The 19,949-nt window shown below is 44.5% G+C and overlaps 1 protein-coding gene and 1 non-coding gene across 3 annotated transcripts in view; both read right to left on the bottom strand.

The window, feature by feature from the left end:
• TBC1D22B (TBC1 domain family member 22B) overlaps nucleotides 1-19,949 on the bottom strand; it is a 63,376-nt gene that overhangs the window by 19,751 nt on the left and 23,676 nt on the right. Inside the window, exons 6-8 of one of the 2 annotated variants that reach the window (XM_068558932.1) lie at nucleotides 18,747-18,875; nucleotides 17,434-17,499; nucleotides 13,510-13,624 (exon numbers count right to left, since the gene is read on the bottom strand). In XM_068558932.1, the coding sequence (XP_068415033.1) occupies nucleotides 13,510-13,624; nucleotides 17,434-17,499; nucleotides 18,747-18,875 (310 nt within the window). The remainder of the gene's footprint in view (nucleotides 1-13,509; nucleotides 13,625-17,433; nucleotides 17,500-18,746; nucleotides 18,876-19,949) is intronic. The other variant, XM_068558933.1, reaches the window with a different exon arrangement.
• LOC137774284 (5S ribosomal RNA) lies at nucleotides 9,056-9,174 on the bottom strand. Its single transcript, XR_011075813.1, has one exon. It is a non-coding gene; the product is annotated as a 5S ribosomal RNA (ribosomal RNA).

Raw genomic sequence — 19,949 nt, 5'->3', positions numbered from 1 at the left:
AGACAGGATGCTGAACCCTCTCTTGGGGCCTCGAATTGGGGGTTGTTGTTTCCCCATGTTCTGCCCTTACGCCTGGCCTGCCCGTTAGCCCATGGCTTTCACAGTCAGTGGGAGAGCTCACCAGCATTTCAGAGAGTGGGAGGAGAGTTTAGTTTTAGTGTTCTGGCTGCTGGGAGGATAAAATTCACACATTCAGTCAAAGACTGTGAGCTGAGTGCACCATCAAAAAGCAGCAGAGAAAGGGAGGCCCAAATGCTCTCTGAAGGGCTTCATTCAGCATAAACAGTCTGTTCAGAAGGATCATTAAACGTCCCACTTGAGAAAATCCAACATATAATTGAAGCTGGAACGGGAAACCATGCCAGCAACACAGTCTCCAACGAGGGCAGCGTCTCTGGTTGTCATTATGTAGCATTCAGCAGCCAGGACTCAGATTGGAGGGAGTGAGATTTTAAGGGATATTTTATGGCTGTTTTAAGAGGCAAAGCATCCAAAAAGAGGAAACCCAAAAGCTCTTTATAAAAATCAAATTGCCCATTCCAGGCTTGACAAGAACATGCCGTCAAGCCTGGCATTATTAGCTGAGAAAATGTACCACCTGAGTGGTAGCCCCAGTCAAGTATTTATTTTTCTGAGAACTCCAGATCTCGGGCCTAAAATCAGCCTCACCTATGCCTCAAACACTCCCCTACAGCTTCGGGAAGAACCGCTTTCACTTAAACTGACAAGAGTTAACTTGTCCGTTAACTGCTTTAGGCATTTCCCAGGAACCATCTGTGATCGCAGGGCAATTTCTGTATTTTGTGATCTGCTGGGTCAGAATTAATCAGCCCGACTGGCAGGCATGAGAGGATTCAAGGCATCAGACTACAGACAGCCCTTGTATTTTCCAAAGCCTCTGGCTTACCTGATTCCTGTCTTTTTTTTTTTTTTTAAACTGGACTCATAAGAATACCTTACATAATATTTTCTGATCACAAAAGTAAAGTGATAGAGAAAAGGAAAAAAAAAACCTTTTCAGCTATACATCTAAAGAACTTCATAAAATAAGAATTAAATATTTCATCCAGAAAAACACAGTTTTGGGCTTCCCTGGTGGCACAGTGGTTAAGAATCTGCCTGCCAATGCAGGGGACACGGGTTCGAGCCCTGGTCCTGGAAGATCTCACATGCTGCGAAGCAATTAAGCCCGTGTGCCACAGCTACTGAGCCTGCGTTCTAGAGCCCTTGAGCCACAACTACTGAGCCTACACGCCACAACTACTGAAGCCCGTGCACCTAGAGCCCGTGCTCCGCAACAGGAGAAGCCACTGCAATGAGAAGCCCGCGCACCACCACAAAGAGTAGCCCCCACTCACCGCAACTAGAAGAAAGCCTGTGCAGCAGCGAAGACCCAACGCAGCCAAAAATAAAAAGTTAAAAAAATATATATATTAAAAAAAAAAGAAAAAGAAACACAGTTTTAAGAAAAGTGTCAAGGAATTCATCTGATCACCTGTATGTACTAATTTTTAAGTGGTTCAAGTGCTATAGAAACTTATTGTTGGGTGTTATTCATCTGGTATTTTCAGGCAAGTATTTGATAGCAGCAGCTGAGACAAGGCCACCACAGCTGAGCATGGACAATGTAGAGGGGCCTCGGGACTTCCCTGGTGGTGCAGTGGTTAAGAATCCGCCTGCCAATGCAGGGGACGTGGGTTCGATCGCTGGTCCAGGAAGATCCCACATGCCGCGGAGCAACTAAGCCCATGCGCCACAACTACTGAGCCTGCACTCTAGAGTCTGCTAGCCACAACTACTGAGCCCACATGCCACAACTACTGAGGCCCACGTGCTTAGAGCCCGTGCTCCACAACAAGAGAAGCCACCGCAATGAGAAGCCCACGCACAGCAAAGAAGAGTAGCCCCCGCTTGCCGCCAACTAGAGAAAGCCCGCGCAGCAGCGAAGACCCAACGCAGCCAAATAAATAAATAAATAAATATTAAAAAAAAAAAAAAAAAGTAGAGGGGCCCCTCGGCTAAACCCAGAAAAGTCAAACCACCTGACAAAGAAAGGGCAGTGAGGACAGGGAGGAGGTTAGAGGAAAAGACTTCTTCTGAGGTTCCTAAAGAGCGGAGACCCATGCGGGGCCTTTCTGCTTCATGAGGACCATGTTCCAGACTGAGTGAGAGGAGACGTGCTGTTTCCAAGACACAGAGAAACAGCTGACCATGGAGCCCTTCCCGACGCCATGCCTGTCAATCAGGGCAGTGACTAAAAGGTAAATATTAACTCAAAATGATCTCTGGCTGTCCACTACTCAGCGTGGGGCAGCCTGGCTAAAATTAATTTTAAAAACCAACATATCACTAAACCATCTCTACTTTCCTGAGGCTCCTGGATTACTCTTTTTTTTTTTTTGGATTACTTTTATTTAACAAACACGAGTGGCTGTTGGCTATGACCTCAGATTACATGAACCTGAACTATATGAGTATTCAGGTTATGGGGGCAGGGAGGGGCCAGATCCAGCACACACTTCACCTTCTAGGACCTGCCCAAAGACCACCCACAGAGCCAGGCAGCATGTCACCAAGACACTGTGTATGTGAACAGGCTCTAGGGAGTCCAAGGTCCCCAGTGCCAATGTCAGCTGCCCAGAGGCTCCTCATCTAGGCTCAAACATCTTGACTATGTTGGCTACCTCAATTTCTCCTCTGTTATAATTTCTCATTTTTTGGGGGGTCAGATGAGAGAGAGAGCAAGTGGGCATGCACGTGTCACTTGGTTTACCACCAGGGAGAGAGCAGGCCGGGTCCTACAGTGCCGGAGATGACAAGCTACAACTCGCCCTGGGAGAGCTTACCTCCTACAGGGGAGAAAATCCAGCACTGGACATCCCACCAAATGCTCACACTGCTCTCAACTGTCCGCTGAAAGCAGCTCAGCTCAGCTCAGCATTCTGACTGGGCGTCCCCACATACATGTCTGTTGCTGGAAAGAGTCTCATATGTCTCAACTATCACACATGAGGCTGCTGCATCTATGAAGATGGGGCCAGGAGGCATCTTGAAGAAAGGGGTAAAGTCCCAAACAGGGTGAGCGCTAAAAATTCAGCATCGGTCTCACTCCCAGTTCCCTCCAAACCAGTAGCATGAAAATGCAAAGAGGAATATCCTTACTCTATGATTCAATTTATATAAAGTTTAGAGACAGGCAAAACTAATCGAGGTGTTAGAAGTCAGTAAAATAGTTACCCTTGTCGGGGTGAGGGGAGTGGCTAGAAGGGAACACAAGGGGACTTCTGCAGTGCTGGAAATGTTCCACTTGGGTGCTGGTTATTTAGGGGAAATTTATTGAGCTGTGCATGTAATGACATATGTACTTTAAAAAGTGTATGTTATACTTCAATAGGAAGTTTACATTTTAAAAGGAAAAAGAGGAACGTCCTCTTAAGACAATGAAAGACTACGTAAGTCTGTCCAGTTTCAGCTTTGGCCTCCACACCTTGCCAGGCGGGGAGGAACAGGAGCGGCAGGGCAGAGTCGGGTGTGAGATGCACAATGAAGCCTCCCAGGATCTAAGAGCACGGAGCTGGAGTATAATCCACAGCAGCCCAGGAGCAAGACACGGCAGCAGGGGCCATGGTACCTGGGCATGTGGGGAGTTATTAACAACAACTCCTTTCCTCTGAAAATCTGAGTGTTAACTACCAAAAATTAACTGCATGGCTCACCCCCTCTCCTCCTTCAGGACTCTGCCCAAACATCGTCTTCTCAGTGTGACCCCAGCTCACTACCCTGATTGAAACCTGCTCCTGTTCCCACTCTTGCCAACAGGGCACAACTGTGTCCTTCTTTCCTCCTTTGTTCTCCTGCATAGCACTTATTGCAGTCAAGGTAACAAATACCTTACTTATTTTTCTATTTATTGTCAGTTTCTGCTCATCAGAATTTACGCTCAGCGGAAGGGATTTAGTTTTACATATAACTTACCTACATTAGACTACACATAAGCGCACGGTTCTGTTTTGACACATGTATACATCTGTGTAAAAAAGTGCCCCAGTCCAAATAGAGAACATTTCCATCACCCTATAAAGTCTCTTCTTGCCTCTTCCCAATCAATCTCCCACCAAGAGTCGACCATCATTCTGATTTCTATCACTGTAGATTATTTATGAACTCCATTTAAATGGAATCATACAATGTGTACTTTTTCGGTATCTGGCTTCTTTTGTTCAACATAATGGTTTTTGAGATGATTTCTTCCATGTTCTTGCTTTTATCAGTAGTTCATTCTTTTTTATGGCTGAGTACTATTCCACTGTGTGACCATCCATTCTCCTCTTAACAGATATTTGGGTTGTTTCCAATTTTTTGTCTATATTACTACAGTTGTTATGAATATTCCTATGCAGCCTTTGGGGGACTATACGCTTTCATCTTCCTTGTATAAATACCTAGAAGTGAAAGGCAGGGATTTTCGTCCACTTTGTTTATGGTTGTATCCCCAGTGCCTAGAGCAGTGCCTGGCACGGTGTAGTTCTCAATAAGTATTTGCTGAATGAGTGATAGAACTCCATCTCCATCCCTTACAAGAGAGAGAACTTTTGACTATCTCAGCACAGTAGCAGAATACAGTAATTCACTGCCCTCCAGTGGCCAAGCCCAGCAAAGCTGCACTGTTTCCTGAATATCTAGCAACGTTACGAAATTTTCATTCTTTCATTCATCTAGACATGTATGGAATGCCTATTTTGGACACCAAAATAAAAGCACTGGGAATATAAAGATGTTTAAAATAGTCTCTGGCCTCAAAGAATCATACAGTCTGGTGGGAGAGGGTAGGAGGGAAACACACAATAATTGGTGTGGTAAAGTCCTACAAAGGGGAAATGCACAGGGTTATGGAAAGAGTACCACTGGGGTGGTGGGGGCAGGCAAGAAGTCTCAGGGCAGGCTTCCAGGAAGAAGGGGTGTCTTAAAGGATGCACAAGGATTAGCCCAGGGGATAAAGAGGTGGTACAGGACAAGGCTTTAGATTAAAACTGTCAGTTTTGGATTTCTGAGTTTAAGAGGTGAGGCAGGAAGTAGAGCACACAGGGCCTTGCACAAGCTAGAGAATCTGGACTTTTTTTTTTTTTTTTTTAGCTGTGCTGCGTGGCTTGCAGGATCTCAGTTCCCCGACCAGGGATTGAACCCGAGCCATGGCAGTGAAAGCCCAGAATCCTAACCACTAGGGCACGAGGGAACTCCTGAGAATGTGGACATTTTAACTGTAGGTGATGGGATGCTAGTGAAGGGTTTTAAGCAAAGGAGCTGCACCGACAAGTCTGTGTTTAAATGGTGTGAAAGATGGGAAGAAGGGGATAAAAACCAGAGATGGGAAAACACACTTGGCCATTTCAGCAATCCAGGGCTAAGCTAGGGTAGTCATAGGAGGAATAGAGAGGGAAGCAGATTCAAGAAATATTTAGGACATGAAATCATCAGAGCTCTGTAACTGATTGGATATGCAAGAATGAGAAAAAAGAATTACAAACAAGTCTTAGCATTTCTGACTTAAGTGACAGGAAATGCTGGCAACTGAGAGAAAAGGGTGGTTGGGTATGGAGAGGAGTTAGTCAAACACTGCGTCTGAGGAGCCTAGGGATAGCAAAGATTGTCACTATCCATAAATAACTATAACCCACTCCTCCTTGGGGAAAGGACCCATAAGGGTACTGGCCACCTGGGATACAGACTATGTTTTCCAGGCTCACTTGCAGATGGGAATGGCCATAAGACTAAGTTCAGACAAGAGAGATTCAAAACCAAGTGTCATGTACTTGGGAAGTGTCCTTCAACAGAAGGAGTATGCCTTTCTTCCTTTCCCCCTCCATACTGGCTGGAATATAGATGTGATGGCTAGAGCACAAGCAGCTATCTTGGATCATGAGTACAAAAACACATGCTGAGAATGGTAGGACAACAGAGAGAGGAGGCTGGATCCCTGATACCCCGGAGCCCCAGACTACTTACCTCCTGACTTTTAATGTGAGAGAAGTAAGATTTTCTCTCTTGCTTAAGGTATTGGTTCCCTGTCAGTGCAGACAAGCTAATCCTAAATGGTCATTTATGACATATCTGAGTGTAAATGTCACGCAGGGAACGTGAGTCAGAGGTATGGGAAAGACTTCCCTTCTGGGAATTCTACTGCTGTCATGCTTCTAAGTAAAACCTGAAATGAAAATCCTGCTGTACTACTTCATGCAGAGGAAAAGGGGGAGAGTTATTTGACAGTGTTTCATTTTGTAATGAAAGAAATCACCAGGCACCACTCTTCTTTTGAAAACAGGACATGTCATGAGCCCCACTTTTCTATACGACTTCCTCATTTGCATCACTTAAACAGTTGCTGTTACACAGCTTAATTTGGTGATGGCCACATCATCAATTACATTTGACCTTAATATGTTCCAAGCTAGATCAATAATGTCATCTAAGTCCATTAGGTTTTGGAGATGAGAGTCTAAAGGCATTCCACCATCTCAGGGGTCACAGTCCAGAGACTCTATCTCCCCAGGGGTGACCCTCCAGCATTGTCACCTCTGGACCCAGACATAGCTGGCTTATCCAGAGAGGACCCACTTCTATGTGAGCAGCTAGTTTCAGCAGATAAAGTGGCTACCGGGGGGCTAAGCCAGCTACAGAAAAATCCTCTAGCAACTCAGAGGGGAGTCACTGGTTCTCCCCGTTTTCAACTATTTTACAACAAACATGACACAAAGCATGAAGCCAGCTCAGGTACCAATTTATAAAAGTAATAAAGAACAGATAGGGGAGGAGATAGGAGAGAGGGCAAACAACGTCCTGGTGGCATGTGGATCCCACAGCTCTACTAGGACACGTCCTCCACGCTACAGCTCAGTAAGATGGGGTGGTGGGCTAAGGCTGCCTGATGATACCTGCCTGGGATGCTAAGGGCAACTGCCTGGCCTGTTCCATGGGTGAAGGATACCTGAGGCCTCCTGTGGTAGGGAGAGTCATATCAGAGAGGTCATAACAACACACCTCTCATAGTAGCTGCCTTACTAGGATATGGCACTGTTAGAGAAGGGAAGAAAAGCAGCATTATTACTCAGACAAGAGAACTATTCTTGAAGGCCACAAACAATGTTGAATCTATGTTCAGGAAAGGCCTTGAGGCTGGAGGGAAGTCTGTATGCCTTGTTTCTTTGAAGCTTAATTTATACCCAGCAACCGATGAACAGACAAATAAAATGTGGTATATTCATACAATGGAATATTTATTTGACCATAAAAAGGAATGACCATTTTTATGAAATGTCCAGAAAAGGCAAATCCATAGAGACAGAGAGTAGATTAATGGTTGCCTAGGAATAGAGGGGGTGCGGGGGCTTGGGAGTGATGGCTAAGGGGTACAGGGTTTCTTTTTGGGCTGATGAAAATATTCTAAAATTGACTGTGCTGATGGTTACACAGCTCTATAAATATACTAAAAACCATTGAATTGTACACTTTAAATGGGTGAATTGTATGGTATACGAATGCCATCTCAACAAAGCTGCTATCAAAAAAAGAAAAAAATACCCCACCAAACTAATTTGTAAATTTACTGCAGCACCTCCAATAAAAATTCAAAAGGGTTCCCTATATCCTGAATTTGGCAAGTTGATTCTAAAGTTCACCTGGAAGAAGAGCCAAGACAATTTTTACAAAAGGATGATGAAAGAGACTGGCCCTGAAATAATAATAAAACACACTACAAAGGTCAAAAATCCAAGCTGTTGGTACATGCATAGAAATGGAGATAAATGGAACAGAAATAAGTAAACCATATAAATAAAGAAATTTATATTATATTATGAAGAGGGATTTCACATGAGTGAAGAAAGGATGTACTATTTATAAACAGTATTGAAAAAATGAACTATCCAGTTGGAACAGTAACTTTAAATCTCAACCCCCAATGTACAGGAAAATAAATTACTAATGGAATTTAAAAAGCTAAATGTAAAATCAAAACCACAAGCATATTAGAAGAAAACATGGAAGAATATTCTTATAATATTGGGGTGGGGAAAGACTTCCTAAGCAATATACCGAATCTAAAAACCATAAAGGAGGAGGTATTTCCTTCATGTCCTTCTCACACTTTGCAATGACTTGTTTAATTTTCTGTGAGCCCCTTAACCCCCGCACTAGATGGGAGGCTCCATAAGGGCAGGGCCCACATCTGTTATCTTAGTCACTCTATCCTCTGGCACATAGGAGGAGCTCAATAAATACCTGTCGAATGGACAGATTTGACCACATAAAAATTAGGAAGTGCTACGTAAGGAGACACAGTAAACAAAGTTGAAAAGACAAATGATGGTCTGGGAGAAAAAAAAAGAATTAGCTTGAACTATATAAAAATTCCCATGGAGGGACGTGTCAAAAATGGTTGAATATTAGCAATTTCATGTGGTTTGACCTAATTATTTTTAACACATAGCAGATGAAAAATGAATATATCTAATCCACATAAAGCTCTTACAAAACAAGACCAACAGTCCAATAAAAAAAACTGGGTAGGACTTCCCTGGTGGCGCAATGGTTAAAACTCCGCCTGCCAATGCAGGGGACACGGGTTTGATCCCTGGTCTGGGAAGACCCCACATGCCACAGAGCGACTAAGCCCGTGCACCACAACTACTGAGCCTGCACTCTAGAGCCCACGAGCCACAACTACTGAGCCCACGTGCCACAACTACTAAAGCCCACACGCCCTAGAGTCCACGCGCGGCAACTGCTGAGCCCGTGTGCTGCAACTACTGAAGCCTGCGCACCTAGAACCCGTGCTCCTCAACAAGAGAAGCCACCGCAATGAGAAGCCCACGCACCGCAACGAAGAGTAGCCCCCGCTCTCCACAACTAGAGAAAGCCCGCGCGCAGCAACAAAGACCCAAAGAAGCCAAAAATAAATAAATAACTAAATAACTAACTAACCAAATAAATAAAGCTATTTTTTAAAAAACGAAAAAACTGGATAAAAGAAATTTTTTTCTTCTTTTTTTTTCTTTTTTTAAGCCTACAGCACCCGGTATTCCCAGGCAGTCTCCCATCCAGGTACTAACCAGGCCTGACCCTGCTTAGCTTCCGAGATCAGACGAGATCGGACGCGTTCAAGGTGGTATGGCCATAGACTGGATAAAAGATCTGAACAAGCAGATGACAAAAGAAACAAATGCTAATACACAAAAGAAAAGATAAACCACCTCACTGATGAGCAAGTGGAAATAAAAACTGAAACACAAACCATGGTTTATTTGCCAAATTGGTGAAACACAGTTAGACTAAAATACCCAGTTTTGCTAAGGATGTGAAGAGTGCACCCAAACAATAGTGGCTGGAGTATAAACTGCTGTAAACCTTTTTGCAGTGTAATTTTGGAGTGGTACCTATTTGGCATGCTTTTAGGACTAGTAATTTCCGTTCTATGGGTTCTCTTTCAGGGAAACGTGTATTTTAACACGAATGCATAAGAAAATATGTACAAGGATATTCATTGAAGTGTTCTTTATAATAGCTAAAAATTGTAGATTATTTAAATGTCCTACTATAAAAGAATTGTTTACTAAACTATAGTAAAGTTTGATGAAAGTAAATATAATTGCTGAAAATGATGAGGTAGATCCATATGTCCAAACTTGGAAAGTTGGCCCGATATTTGTGAATGAAAACAAGCAAGATAGAGAAAAGTATGGATAAGTTTGATCCCAGTTTTCTGGATACAACAAAGAAAAATAATATATGCAGCTCTATCCGCACACAGGAAAAGGACTGGAAAAATACACACCAAGAGGTCAACAGTAGTCACCTCTGGTGATGGGGGGGTAGGGGTGAGGTAATAACAATTCTATATTGTTTTTATTTTTTTTAAATAAATTTATTTATTTATTTGTTTATTTTTGGCTGCACTGGGTCTTCGTTGCTGTGCGCAGGCTTTCTCTAATTGTGGCGAGCGAGGGCTACTCTTTGTTGTGATGTGCAGGCTTCTCATTGCAGTGGCTTCTCTTTGTTGTGGAGCACAGGCTCTAGGCACATGGGCTTCAGTGGTTGTGGCATGCGGGCTCAGTAGTTGTGGCTCACGGGCTCTAGAGCGCAGGCTCAGTAGTTGTGGCACACAGGCTTAGTTGCTCTGCAGCATGTGGGACCTTCCCAGACCAGGGCTCGAACCCGTGTCCCCTGCATTGGCAGGCGGATTCTTAACCACTGCACCACCAGGGAAGTCCTTGATTTTTTTAAATGAGTATGTACCTCTACTGTATTTTTTTTTTTTCTTTAAGAAAAGGAGCAATAAGAAATGTGCTGCCTGCTTTGGAGCAGGGAATGGAGAAGAGGGAGCCACTAGATAGATCTAAGTTGAGATACCACCAATTTTTATAAAGAAAACAGGTATTTAGGTCAAAAGACCTAGGTTTGAGTTTGGGAAGCTCATTTAAAATAGGTTGATACATCTACCTTAAAGAGATATTGGGGGCTACTAAATGAAATCAGGTAAGTCAAAGTACTTTGCAAACGGTAAAGTGCTTTAAAAAATCAGGGTCGTATTACTGGTTGGCCTGGCAAGTCCTAGTTTGAAAACTGGAAAAATAAGGGCTAAAGGTACAAACTCCTAAGGAAAAGAGAGATGGATGGGAACTGATAGATTAAGAGAGATTTAAGAGACATATCAACCAATTAGTAGAATGTGTGGACCTGATTTGAACCCTGATTCAAACAAACTGTTAAATATATTTTTGGGAATCAAGAACATTTGAATAGTGTTATATATTAGATTATATTAAGGAGCTATTATAACTTTTTAGATGTAATAATTGCATTACAGCTGTGAGTTTCTTTAATCACTATCTTCGAAAGGTACATATGGAAATATTTATGGATGAAATTATATGGTGCTTGACATTGAGATTTGCTTACTTAGAAAGATGAGTGGGTGAAGAATGGACAGGGATTTATGGTATTATTTTTTCTACTTGTACATATGCTTGAAACTGAAAAGTTTTTTGTAAAAAAAGAATGGGCCCCGCCTTCCTAGTTCTAGGAGGAGGTACCAAACACCCATCTGAAGTCTGCTGCAGAGGTGAAACTGAGTACAGCCTTGCCAAGAAAGGCTTCCTTGCTAAGGAGGGGCAGAGAAGCCCACGCTTCACTGTGTAAACGCTGTGGGTCAGCAATGGTTTCACTGGTCAGCAGTTGAGACTGACAAACCAAACACCCGGATCAGAATGCAGTCATATCTATCAAAGAAAGGCACAGTGGACTTCCCTGGTGGCGCAGTGGTTAAGAATCCGCCTGCCAATGCAGGGGACACGGGTTCGAGCCCTGGTCTGGGAAGATCCCACATGTCGCGGAGCAACTAAGCCCATGCGCCACAACTACTGAGCCTGCGCTCTAGAGCCCTCGAGCCACGACTACTGAGCCCGTGAGCCACAACTACTGAAGAAGTCCACGCACCACAACGAAGAGGAGCCCCCGCTCACTGCAACTAGAAAAAGCCCGTGCACAGCAACAAAGACCCAATGCAGCCAAAAATAAATAAATAAATAAATTTATTAAAAAACAAAAAAGAAAGGCACAGTGCTTGGTGGGGCTGATGGGATGGGCGCCTATAGAAGATAAAAGAAAATTTGGTACAAAATATAAATGACAGCTAACCAGATAGTTAATATCCAATTAGAACTGCAGCTGCTGAGGATTTCCCTTAATTGGCATAAAAACTGGCAATGCCAGTGTTCAGACCTCAAATGTAGATTAATGAATGGATTAATACCTTCCTAGGCTCATACTTGAATACCATTTCAGAAAAGTACTACTGCAAGAATCAACCCCCAAATCCCAACAGACCAGCTGCACCGCTCTTTAATAAAGTTAAACCACAGACGATTAAGCTGCCTCTGAAAACTGACCTATTAATGTGAGGGGAAAATGAAAGTTCTCCAGCAAAAGCTTTATTTATATGCTTTTGCTTAGGGTCACTGGACAGAGTGAACAAGAGTGTGACCTTCCACCCTGACTTCCAGTTCTGCCCTGGCTGCTGTCACTTAAGGGGAACAAGGAATGGCATCATTAGGTTGCCTTAACGTTTTGAGTAATGAAAAATAAAAAAGGCTGCCTCATGAAAGACCAAAACACCACGGCTTTGAGTCCCACGAGAAAACCTGAATGGGAAGGATCAAGTGAGGCATTTCTTATGCCTTCCCCCTCCAAGGGGCTCCATTCCAGTCCCCTTCTCATTACCATCCTACCCCCTGCAATGGCTTTCTACAAAAATAACCCACCACCCCCAGAGTCTGAAGAAGAGGGTTCTGGTCCTAGCCCTGCCACTAATAAGGAGGCAAGGAATCTCACAATCCATCTGTGAAATGAGGGGAGTAGACGGATAGTTTTCTAAAATCCTTTTCAATGTTCTTATTCCCACATGAACTTCTCTCTGACTAAGAGAACAAAGCATCAGGCCATGACAGATAGGTTTTCCTCTGAGTCTTGAAGCACAAGTGACTGAGGAAACCAAAAAAGTGGTGGATCCTCAATGCCTTTTAAGACTCTGACGATTTAGGCCTGGCTGGAGCAGGTGGCTGGAGCTGTAAGAAAACCTAACTGCTGCCGTGACAGCGAATCACTCTGTTCAAAGTGACAAGAATCCAGTGGGGTAAGAGGTGAAGGAAGAGGAGGAGAAACCAAGGTCCTGGAGCTCTCCTTGGCCCATTCCATTACCTCCAGTGTGAGCTGGATTCTGGCACCTTTCCCGCTCTATACGTCCACATCCTGCTCCTAAGATACAGCATGTGAACTGAAGTGTGAACGTCTGATGTATAATCTAAAATTCCAGCTTTCACAGATGAGGGTCTGCATTTGAGACGAGTTCAAAATAATCCAAAAGGAACCTCAGTCAAACCATCAAACCATCTGTTTATGGCAGAACATAAATATATCAATTTGGGCATTCTTTGGCAAAGGTCTTCTTAGGTGAGATCTGTGACCATCTCGAGAGAGAAATTCCAGGCTGCTGCTGCGGCTGCTGTTAAAACAGGTTTATGGCTTCCCTGGTGGCACAGTGGTTGAGAATCTGCCTCCCAATGCAGGGGACACGGGTTCAAGCCCTAGTCTGGGAAGATCCCACATGCCACGGAGCAACTAGGCCCGTGAGCCACAACTACTGAGCCTCCGCGTCTGGAGCCTGTGCTCCACAACAAGAGAGGCCGCGATAGTGAGAGGCCCGCGCACCGCGATGAAAAGTGGCCCCCACTTGCCGCAACTACAGAAAGCCCTCGCACAGAAACGAAGGCCCAACACAGCCAAAAATAAATAATAAATAAATAATTAAAAAAAAAAAAACAACAGGTTTAGCTGTGTATTCTAAAGCCACTATCTCTTTTTCAGCAAGACGTGCCCACTGGCTGCACTCCTGGGAAAAACAAACAGACCACAGATAAGAAAGAGCAAAAGCTTGTTCAACTTGGTACTCATGCTTCTTACCGACATATTCTGAGAGGAAGACGACAAAGAACGGAGTGACCAGGTCATTAATTCCTTGGACATACCCACTGGCAGGGTGTCGGATTGCCCAAATAAATAGAATTCTTTCGAAGATCTAGGAAAATGAGAAAAAAAGACGACATGATGTTAAATCACGGGGATACTCTCCCTCCCCCCATTTACCTACCTCACAATTTAACTCAGCGATGCTACAGAATTTGTAGAAAAAATTTTAAAATATTGTGGACAAAGGCAGTCTACAAATACAAAAAGTTTCTAAGACACTAACGGTTTTTAAACAGGGGTAGGTGCTTCTTGCCCTTTCTCTTTTCAGTATCTAGCCAACGTGATATGAAATTGGGAAATGGAAAGGAGAGTGACACAAATGGCTTAGAAAAAGGTTTGTTGTGGATGTCATTAATTCAGGCCCCCATGCTCATTTGTAGATGCTGTTTCTCTATTTCCAGGAGCAAGATATCAGAATATCTAAGCTCTGATACATTTCCTAAATCTCTTTTGGTCATTACAGGATTTAAAGAGGAAATGCCTTCTTTACCACACTCCCCACTCTCCCTGCTGAGACGGAAGGAGATCTAGATCTGGATTTAGTTCTAACCCAGCTTGACTAGGAACCAGTGACAGACTCTAAATGCAGGAAGTCATTTCACATATCAGGATGCAACCCAGACGTTTACTGGGGACAGGAAGTCAAATGAACCAAATCCTATGGATTCCTACAGCCAGGAACTTGAGAACAGAGAAGTCAGCCAGGGCCTCCATGGGGAAAGCCTCTGGGGTTAAGTACATTAGCCACAAGAGGCCAGAGGACTAGACTGGGGAGAAAGAAAAAATCTTTTTTTTTTTTTGGCCACACTGCACAGCACTCAGGATCTTAGTTCCCCAACCAGGGATCGAATCCATGCCCCCTGAAGTGGAAGCATGGAGTCCTAACCACTGGACCACCAGGGATGTCCCTGAAAAGATCTTTATGGTCCTTTTACAGAGTCCAGCCCTGTCGTATTCTGTTACACTCCTCTCTGTTTTCACTATGCACTTGGAGCTTTTCCCCTGTCTTCTCTCAGCTTGCTGATACTCATCCCCTGGCTTCATCCTGCTGACCACAACTCCTGGGCCCAATACATTCCTTAGACAGGCTTTGACTGGGCCGTCTCAGGTCTCTGAACCACACCAGAGGGATGACAGAGGTGGTAATGACTACATGCAGGGAGGACAGGAGATTAGGGGCCTCCACAGCACCTGGCTCTGCAGAGCTCAGAGTCAGTCAGCTCTGCGGGCAGATTGAAGAGGCCCTCTCAGAGGTCAGGTGCAAGGGAGAAAAAACCTCCCATGGGGAAAAGTAAAAAGGAAGTGGTCGTATGGTTTTGGAGTTGGTTAGCCAGTGTAGGAGAGATGTGGAGAATCTAGACACAATAAAGGATGTTTCCCAGCCCTCGTGTTGAGTCTGCCTTCCAGCTGGCAGAGAGAGCCAAGAAACATTCCCACCGTCAACACCCCTGCCCTTGCAGGCAGTGAGAGCAAAGCCCAGCCTGGAAGGAGCTGGCCTCTGCCTCCACCAGATGGGCCCACTTGCTCCCCGGGGCTGAGGGAAGGGTGTGGCGTCCTCATTTGTGTTAGGCCCAACACTCCAATGGGACCCCTCTTACATTCTTTGCTGCTAAATACCCTCCTCCCTCCCTTGAAACTCTGGCTCAAGCTAGACCCACCACGATCAGGAAGATCTCAAGAGTTCCCTGCTCCACTCTGTCTCCTCACACCTCCTGTGGCCTGTGTCTGTCTGGATGTCTCTGTTAAAAGCTCTTCCAGATCAATCCTTCTGAAGGACTTATCAGGGCTTCTACTTCACACTATCAGCTCCTTGTGAATACACAAATCCCTGGTGACTGGCTTAAACAATGGCCAAGCGCATGGAAGCTAACCATTCAGAATCAGGAGACCTGCAATAATCCCTCTCTAGTAAGGATGGGACAGTGCAGACACACTCACACTGTACAAGTGAAAACGCCAAAGAGATGGAAATAGATGAACACCAAGCCTGGTTACCAGGGGAGACCATGGAATCTTCCCTACAGAAAAAGCCTGGGACAATCTTGTCTGCCTCTGAGACACCTCTTCTACTAGTGTGGGTAATTCTCACTTACTATAGTCAATTCTCAAGTATCTTTAGGTTTATAAAACAAGTCTTTCAATATTCAATGTTACTTAATTTTCTGCTCCTTGGTTGGCAATTTATTCTGTTTATGATTACTACAGTCTGCTAGATGGAAAGGTGATTCAAGAAAAATTGGAAAGACTACAGCTTGAATTTCTTTCTTTGTAGGCAGGTTCCACTACTAGGAGAAGCCTTTTAAATAAACTACTTTCCCTGTCTCCAAATTTGAAGTAACCATGCACAGGTAAGAGAGAAGAATCTGAACATCTTCAAGTTAAAATGAGGAATAAGCAGGGCTGAGCCATGGGAAACTGAACGGGAGACACAAAGGGATCCTGGGCGGTTTTTAGCTTCCTTTGAGCTGACTCTTACAGGTAAAATAATGGTGTCACCCTCAAAATCTTCTTTATGCTAGTGGTAAGTTATGAGGGATCCCATCAGTAGACACATCTATATTTAAACAGAATTATGAGTATAATCTAAAGTCAAACAGAAATTATTTTGAGCATTTTTTTATCACATTTTCTCTATTATAAGGATGAGTGAAAATATAATTCAAAGAGCACTTACATCCAGTATCCTAGCTACTATGAAGCTGCAAAGGAAATCCCTAATCTTGAGGAGTTTATATCAATACTTACTGCTTGGTCAAAAGATTAATAGCCCCACTGAAACCTTTCATGTGCTTTGCCAACTTGTTAGGTCTCAACATATCACTACTAATTTGACTTCTGGGTAGGTATCCGAAAGAATTTAAAACAGGGACTCAGATATTTGCACACCCACGTTCACAGCAGCATTACTCACAATACCCAAAACATGGAAGCAACTCAAGTGTCCACTGACAGATGGCAGATCAACAATATGTCTTATACACATATAATGGAATATCATTCAGTCTTAAAAAGGAAGGAAGGGGACTTCCCTGGCGGTCCAGTGGTTAAGACTCTGTGCTTCCGATGCAGGGGGCGCAAGTTCGATCCCTGGTCGGGGAACTAGGATCCCGCGTGCCGCGCGGTGCGGCCAAGAAAATAAATAAATAAAAATAAAAAGGAAGGAAATTCTGACACATGCTACAACATGGATGAACCTTGAAGATATCATGCTAAGTGAAACAAGCCAGTCACAAAAGGACAAATACTGTATGATCCCACTTATTTGAGGTACCTGGAATAGTCAAATTCATAGACACAGAAAGTAGAATGGCAGTTGCTGGGGGATGGAAAGTTATTGTTTCATGCGTACAGAGCTTCAGTTTGGGAAGATGAAAAAAAGTTGTAGAGATGGATTGTGGTAATGGTTGAATAACAATATGAATGTACTTAATGTCACTGAACTATACACTTAAAAATGGTTAAAATGGTAAATTTTGTTATGTATGTTTACTACACACACACACACACACACACACACATATATCACTACCAGCCAGATAAAGCAGAGCAAACACAAGACTAGGAATTCTAGGGTGTAGTTTCTGTCTTCATTCTGTCACCAGGTAGACTCAAGATGCTGGGCAAGTCCCTTAGCCTCTCAAAGTGCTACTCAGCCCACAGGTTTGTTATGAGGATCGAATGAGAATGCATAAGAAAGTGCTCTGAAAGGACCAAAGCTCCATATGCGAACACAAGGTACTATCACGATTAGCCATAAACCTGCCCATGCCTGGAGGGAGGGCTAAGCACACATCCACACAGATGGTGCCACAGAAGGATGGGGGGAGGAGGACCGAGAATGTTGAGTACTTCCCTCACCTCCTGTACAAGTGGTTGCTGGAACAATGGAATGAGAGGATTCGTCCTTGGAATGTCAATGTGAATCTGAAAAAGAGAAGCCGCATCCAAAAACACAAATGCCAGTTTGTTCTTTTGAGAAGTTATTTTCTTAGGAACCGGAAATCAAGGGAGTAAGAGTGAGAGCACAATTTATCTTTAGAAAGAACTGACTGCCATACAAAAATAGTCTAGTTAAACCTACCTACCTGTGCATCTGGAATACATTTCCATGACAGCAATAGCTTATTGAACAGTGAGGAAACCTTCCCAAATAAACTACTTACACCAAACAGCAATAGGCTTCACAACTTAAGAGAATCACCCGCTTTTTTCCTATTGTCTGGAATCTGTTTTACTCTGGGCTGGTACTTATTTAACAGGTATGATCAAAATGTGTACGCCTCTTTCAGATTCTTACTCAACAGTTCCCGAGAAGTAAAAGAGCTCTGAAAGCTGCAAAAACATGCCAGCATAGAGAACTAGAGGGAGCTGGCCTTTAATAACTGGCACTGAAAGTTCTGACTTCTGTGAAGTCACGATGATTGGCTTTGGCTTCGGGATTCCCCAATGTCTAACAATCCTAAGGACTGTGTCAATAGCCGCAGAGCCTACTTCAATTCTTGGAGCTTGTTGTAGACAGTTGCCTCCCCCAGTATTTTCCCCTCTGCAACCACGAGACTCCCCTTCACACCCTCCACCTTTCCGCAGGCTGTGGGGACCACTATGCACAATGACAGTACACTCCCTGCTAAGGCTGCTGATGGCTACGGCTCCTGCAGACAGACAAACATGGGTGCTAAAGAGGCACTGCAGCTGCCAGGAGGACACACTGATGTCACAGTCCAGAGGGATGGACCACAGAGTGAACTCATCTTTCAGCTTGTGTCCCATAACCCTTACTACTCTCTGTGTGGTCTGTGGACCAGCAGCAGGTGGCATCACCTGGGAGCTCATTAGAAGTGAAGTCTCACCCCAGACCTCCTGAATTAGAATCTGCATTTCACCATAATCCCTAGTTGGGATTTTATCATAATCCTAGGTGATGTGTATGCACATTAAAGTCAGAGAAGCACTGCCACCGACCAGGACCCCCCAGAATCTATCTATTTAAAATGGCTAAGATAAGAGCTACTGAATTAGAAAGAGGGGAAGTAGTTCTGGGAATAAAATTAATTCCTAACCAGCACACTGTAGCCTGAAGACTTGGAAAACTCGCACCCCAAGAGCACTTCCAGGAGCCACACCTTAAGATTACGACTAGTGAGCAAAAGGGCAGCAGGCGATGACTGTACCTGTCTGTAGGTATCCTGGTGATGTTCCTCATTTCGAGAGTCATAATACTGTTCAATGAAGCCAAAATACTCCTCCCGCTTCCGCTGCAAGGTCAGCTTCCTCCTCTCGGTGTTCGCTGGGAGATAGCCCTGTAGACAGGACTGCTAGTCAGATGGGGACAGGCACTGGTTGGATGAATCCTTAATTTTTATTTCAGCCTGAGCAGTGGCTTGGAAACTATCAAAGGAACCGAAAGAAAGCTGCCAAGACACAGCCGTAAATCCCATCTTGGTTCTGGCCCCCCAGTGTTTGCCCTCTCCTCCTTCAATGAGATGCACATGTGGGCAGATGAAGCACGGCCAACCAGGGTTATTTACCCCTGCACCCCCTGCACTGCGCTAGGAGCGGGTACTGCTGGAGCACTGCGGAGCTCCGGAGCTGGCACAGTAGAGCAGCGAATGTAGGTCAGTGGGAGGGAACTGGACCCAAGTCAGGACCTCCTGGGGCTGCGTGTGCACGAGGCAATCCTTCCCAGGGTCACGGGGAGGTGGCCGCCTCTGTGGCGTATCTCAGTGGTGTGCCACGTGAGTCGGTGCCGGTTACACATTCTTTTCTACGGTAACACTCAGAATTACCAGCTTAGGAACCTGAATGGAATCTGCGACACAGCAGCTGCAACGTCCGGACACAGAACTGCTGGCAGCAGCCCCGCTCCTGGCCCCAGCTCCAGGCCAACTTACATTCTTATCCCTGGTCTAGATCCCACTCTCAATTCTTACATCTCCTGTTCCCCTTCCATTCTCACCACATCTACTTCTAATCTACTTCTAATAGCATTCAAACTTAGAAGAAGCAGGGGCAATGATTACACGGCTGCAAGACTGGGGGTGGGGGCAGTCAGGAGAGAGCCGTCCTCTTGCAGGCAGCTAAGGGATACATTCCATAGCGAGCGAGCAAGCAAGCGCCTGGAGAGCAGGGGCTGTGCCGTCTTCACTTCTGTATATCCTCACAGCACCTGGCACCACGCCTGGCAAACAGCAGGCCCTCAATAAATCCTTAAAAGATTTACTGAACGAATGAATGAATTTTACAGGCTCAGGAAATCAAAGTGTTCCTATCACAGTGACAGGCAGAGTGCTCCGTTACTCAGTGAAAGTGGGACTAGTGCAGGCTTCTGAGGGAGGCCCGTTTATCAACTCTTCACAGTTGCAAAGTAGGTTACT

This window comes from Eschrichtius robustus, chromosome 12, assembly GCF_028021215.1.
Source record: "Eschrichtius robustus isolate mEscRob2 chromosome 12, mEscRob2.pri, whole genome shotgun sequence".
Taxonomy (NCBI): Eukaryota; Metazoa; Chordata; class Mammalia; order Artiodactyla; family Eschrichtiidae; genus Eschrichtius; species Eschrichtius robustus.
This window is presented reverse-complemented; position numbering and strand designations above follow the sequence as displayed.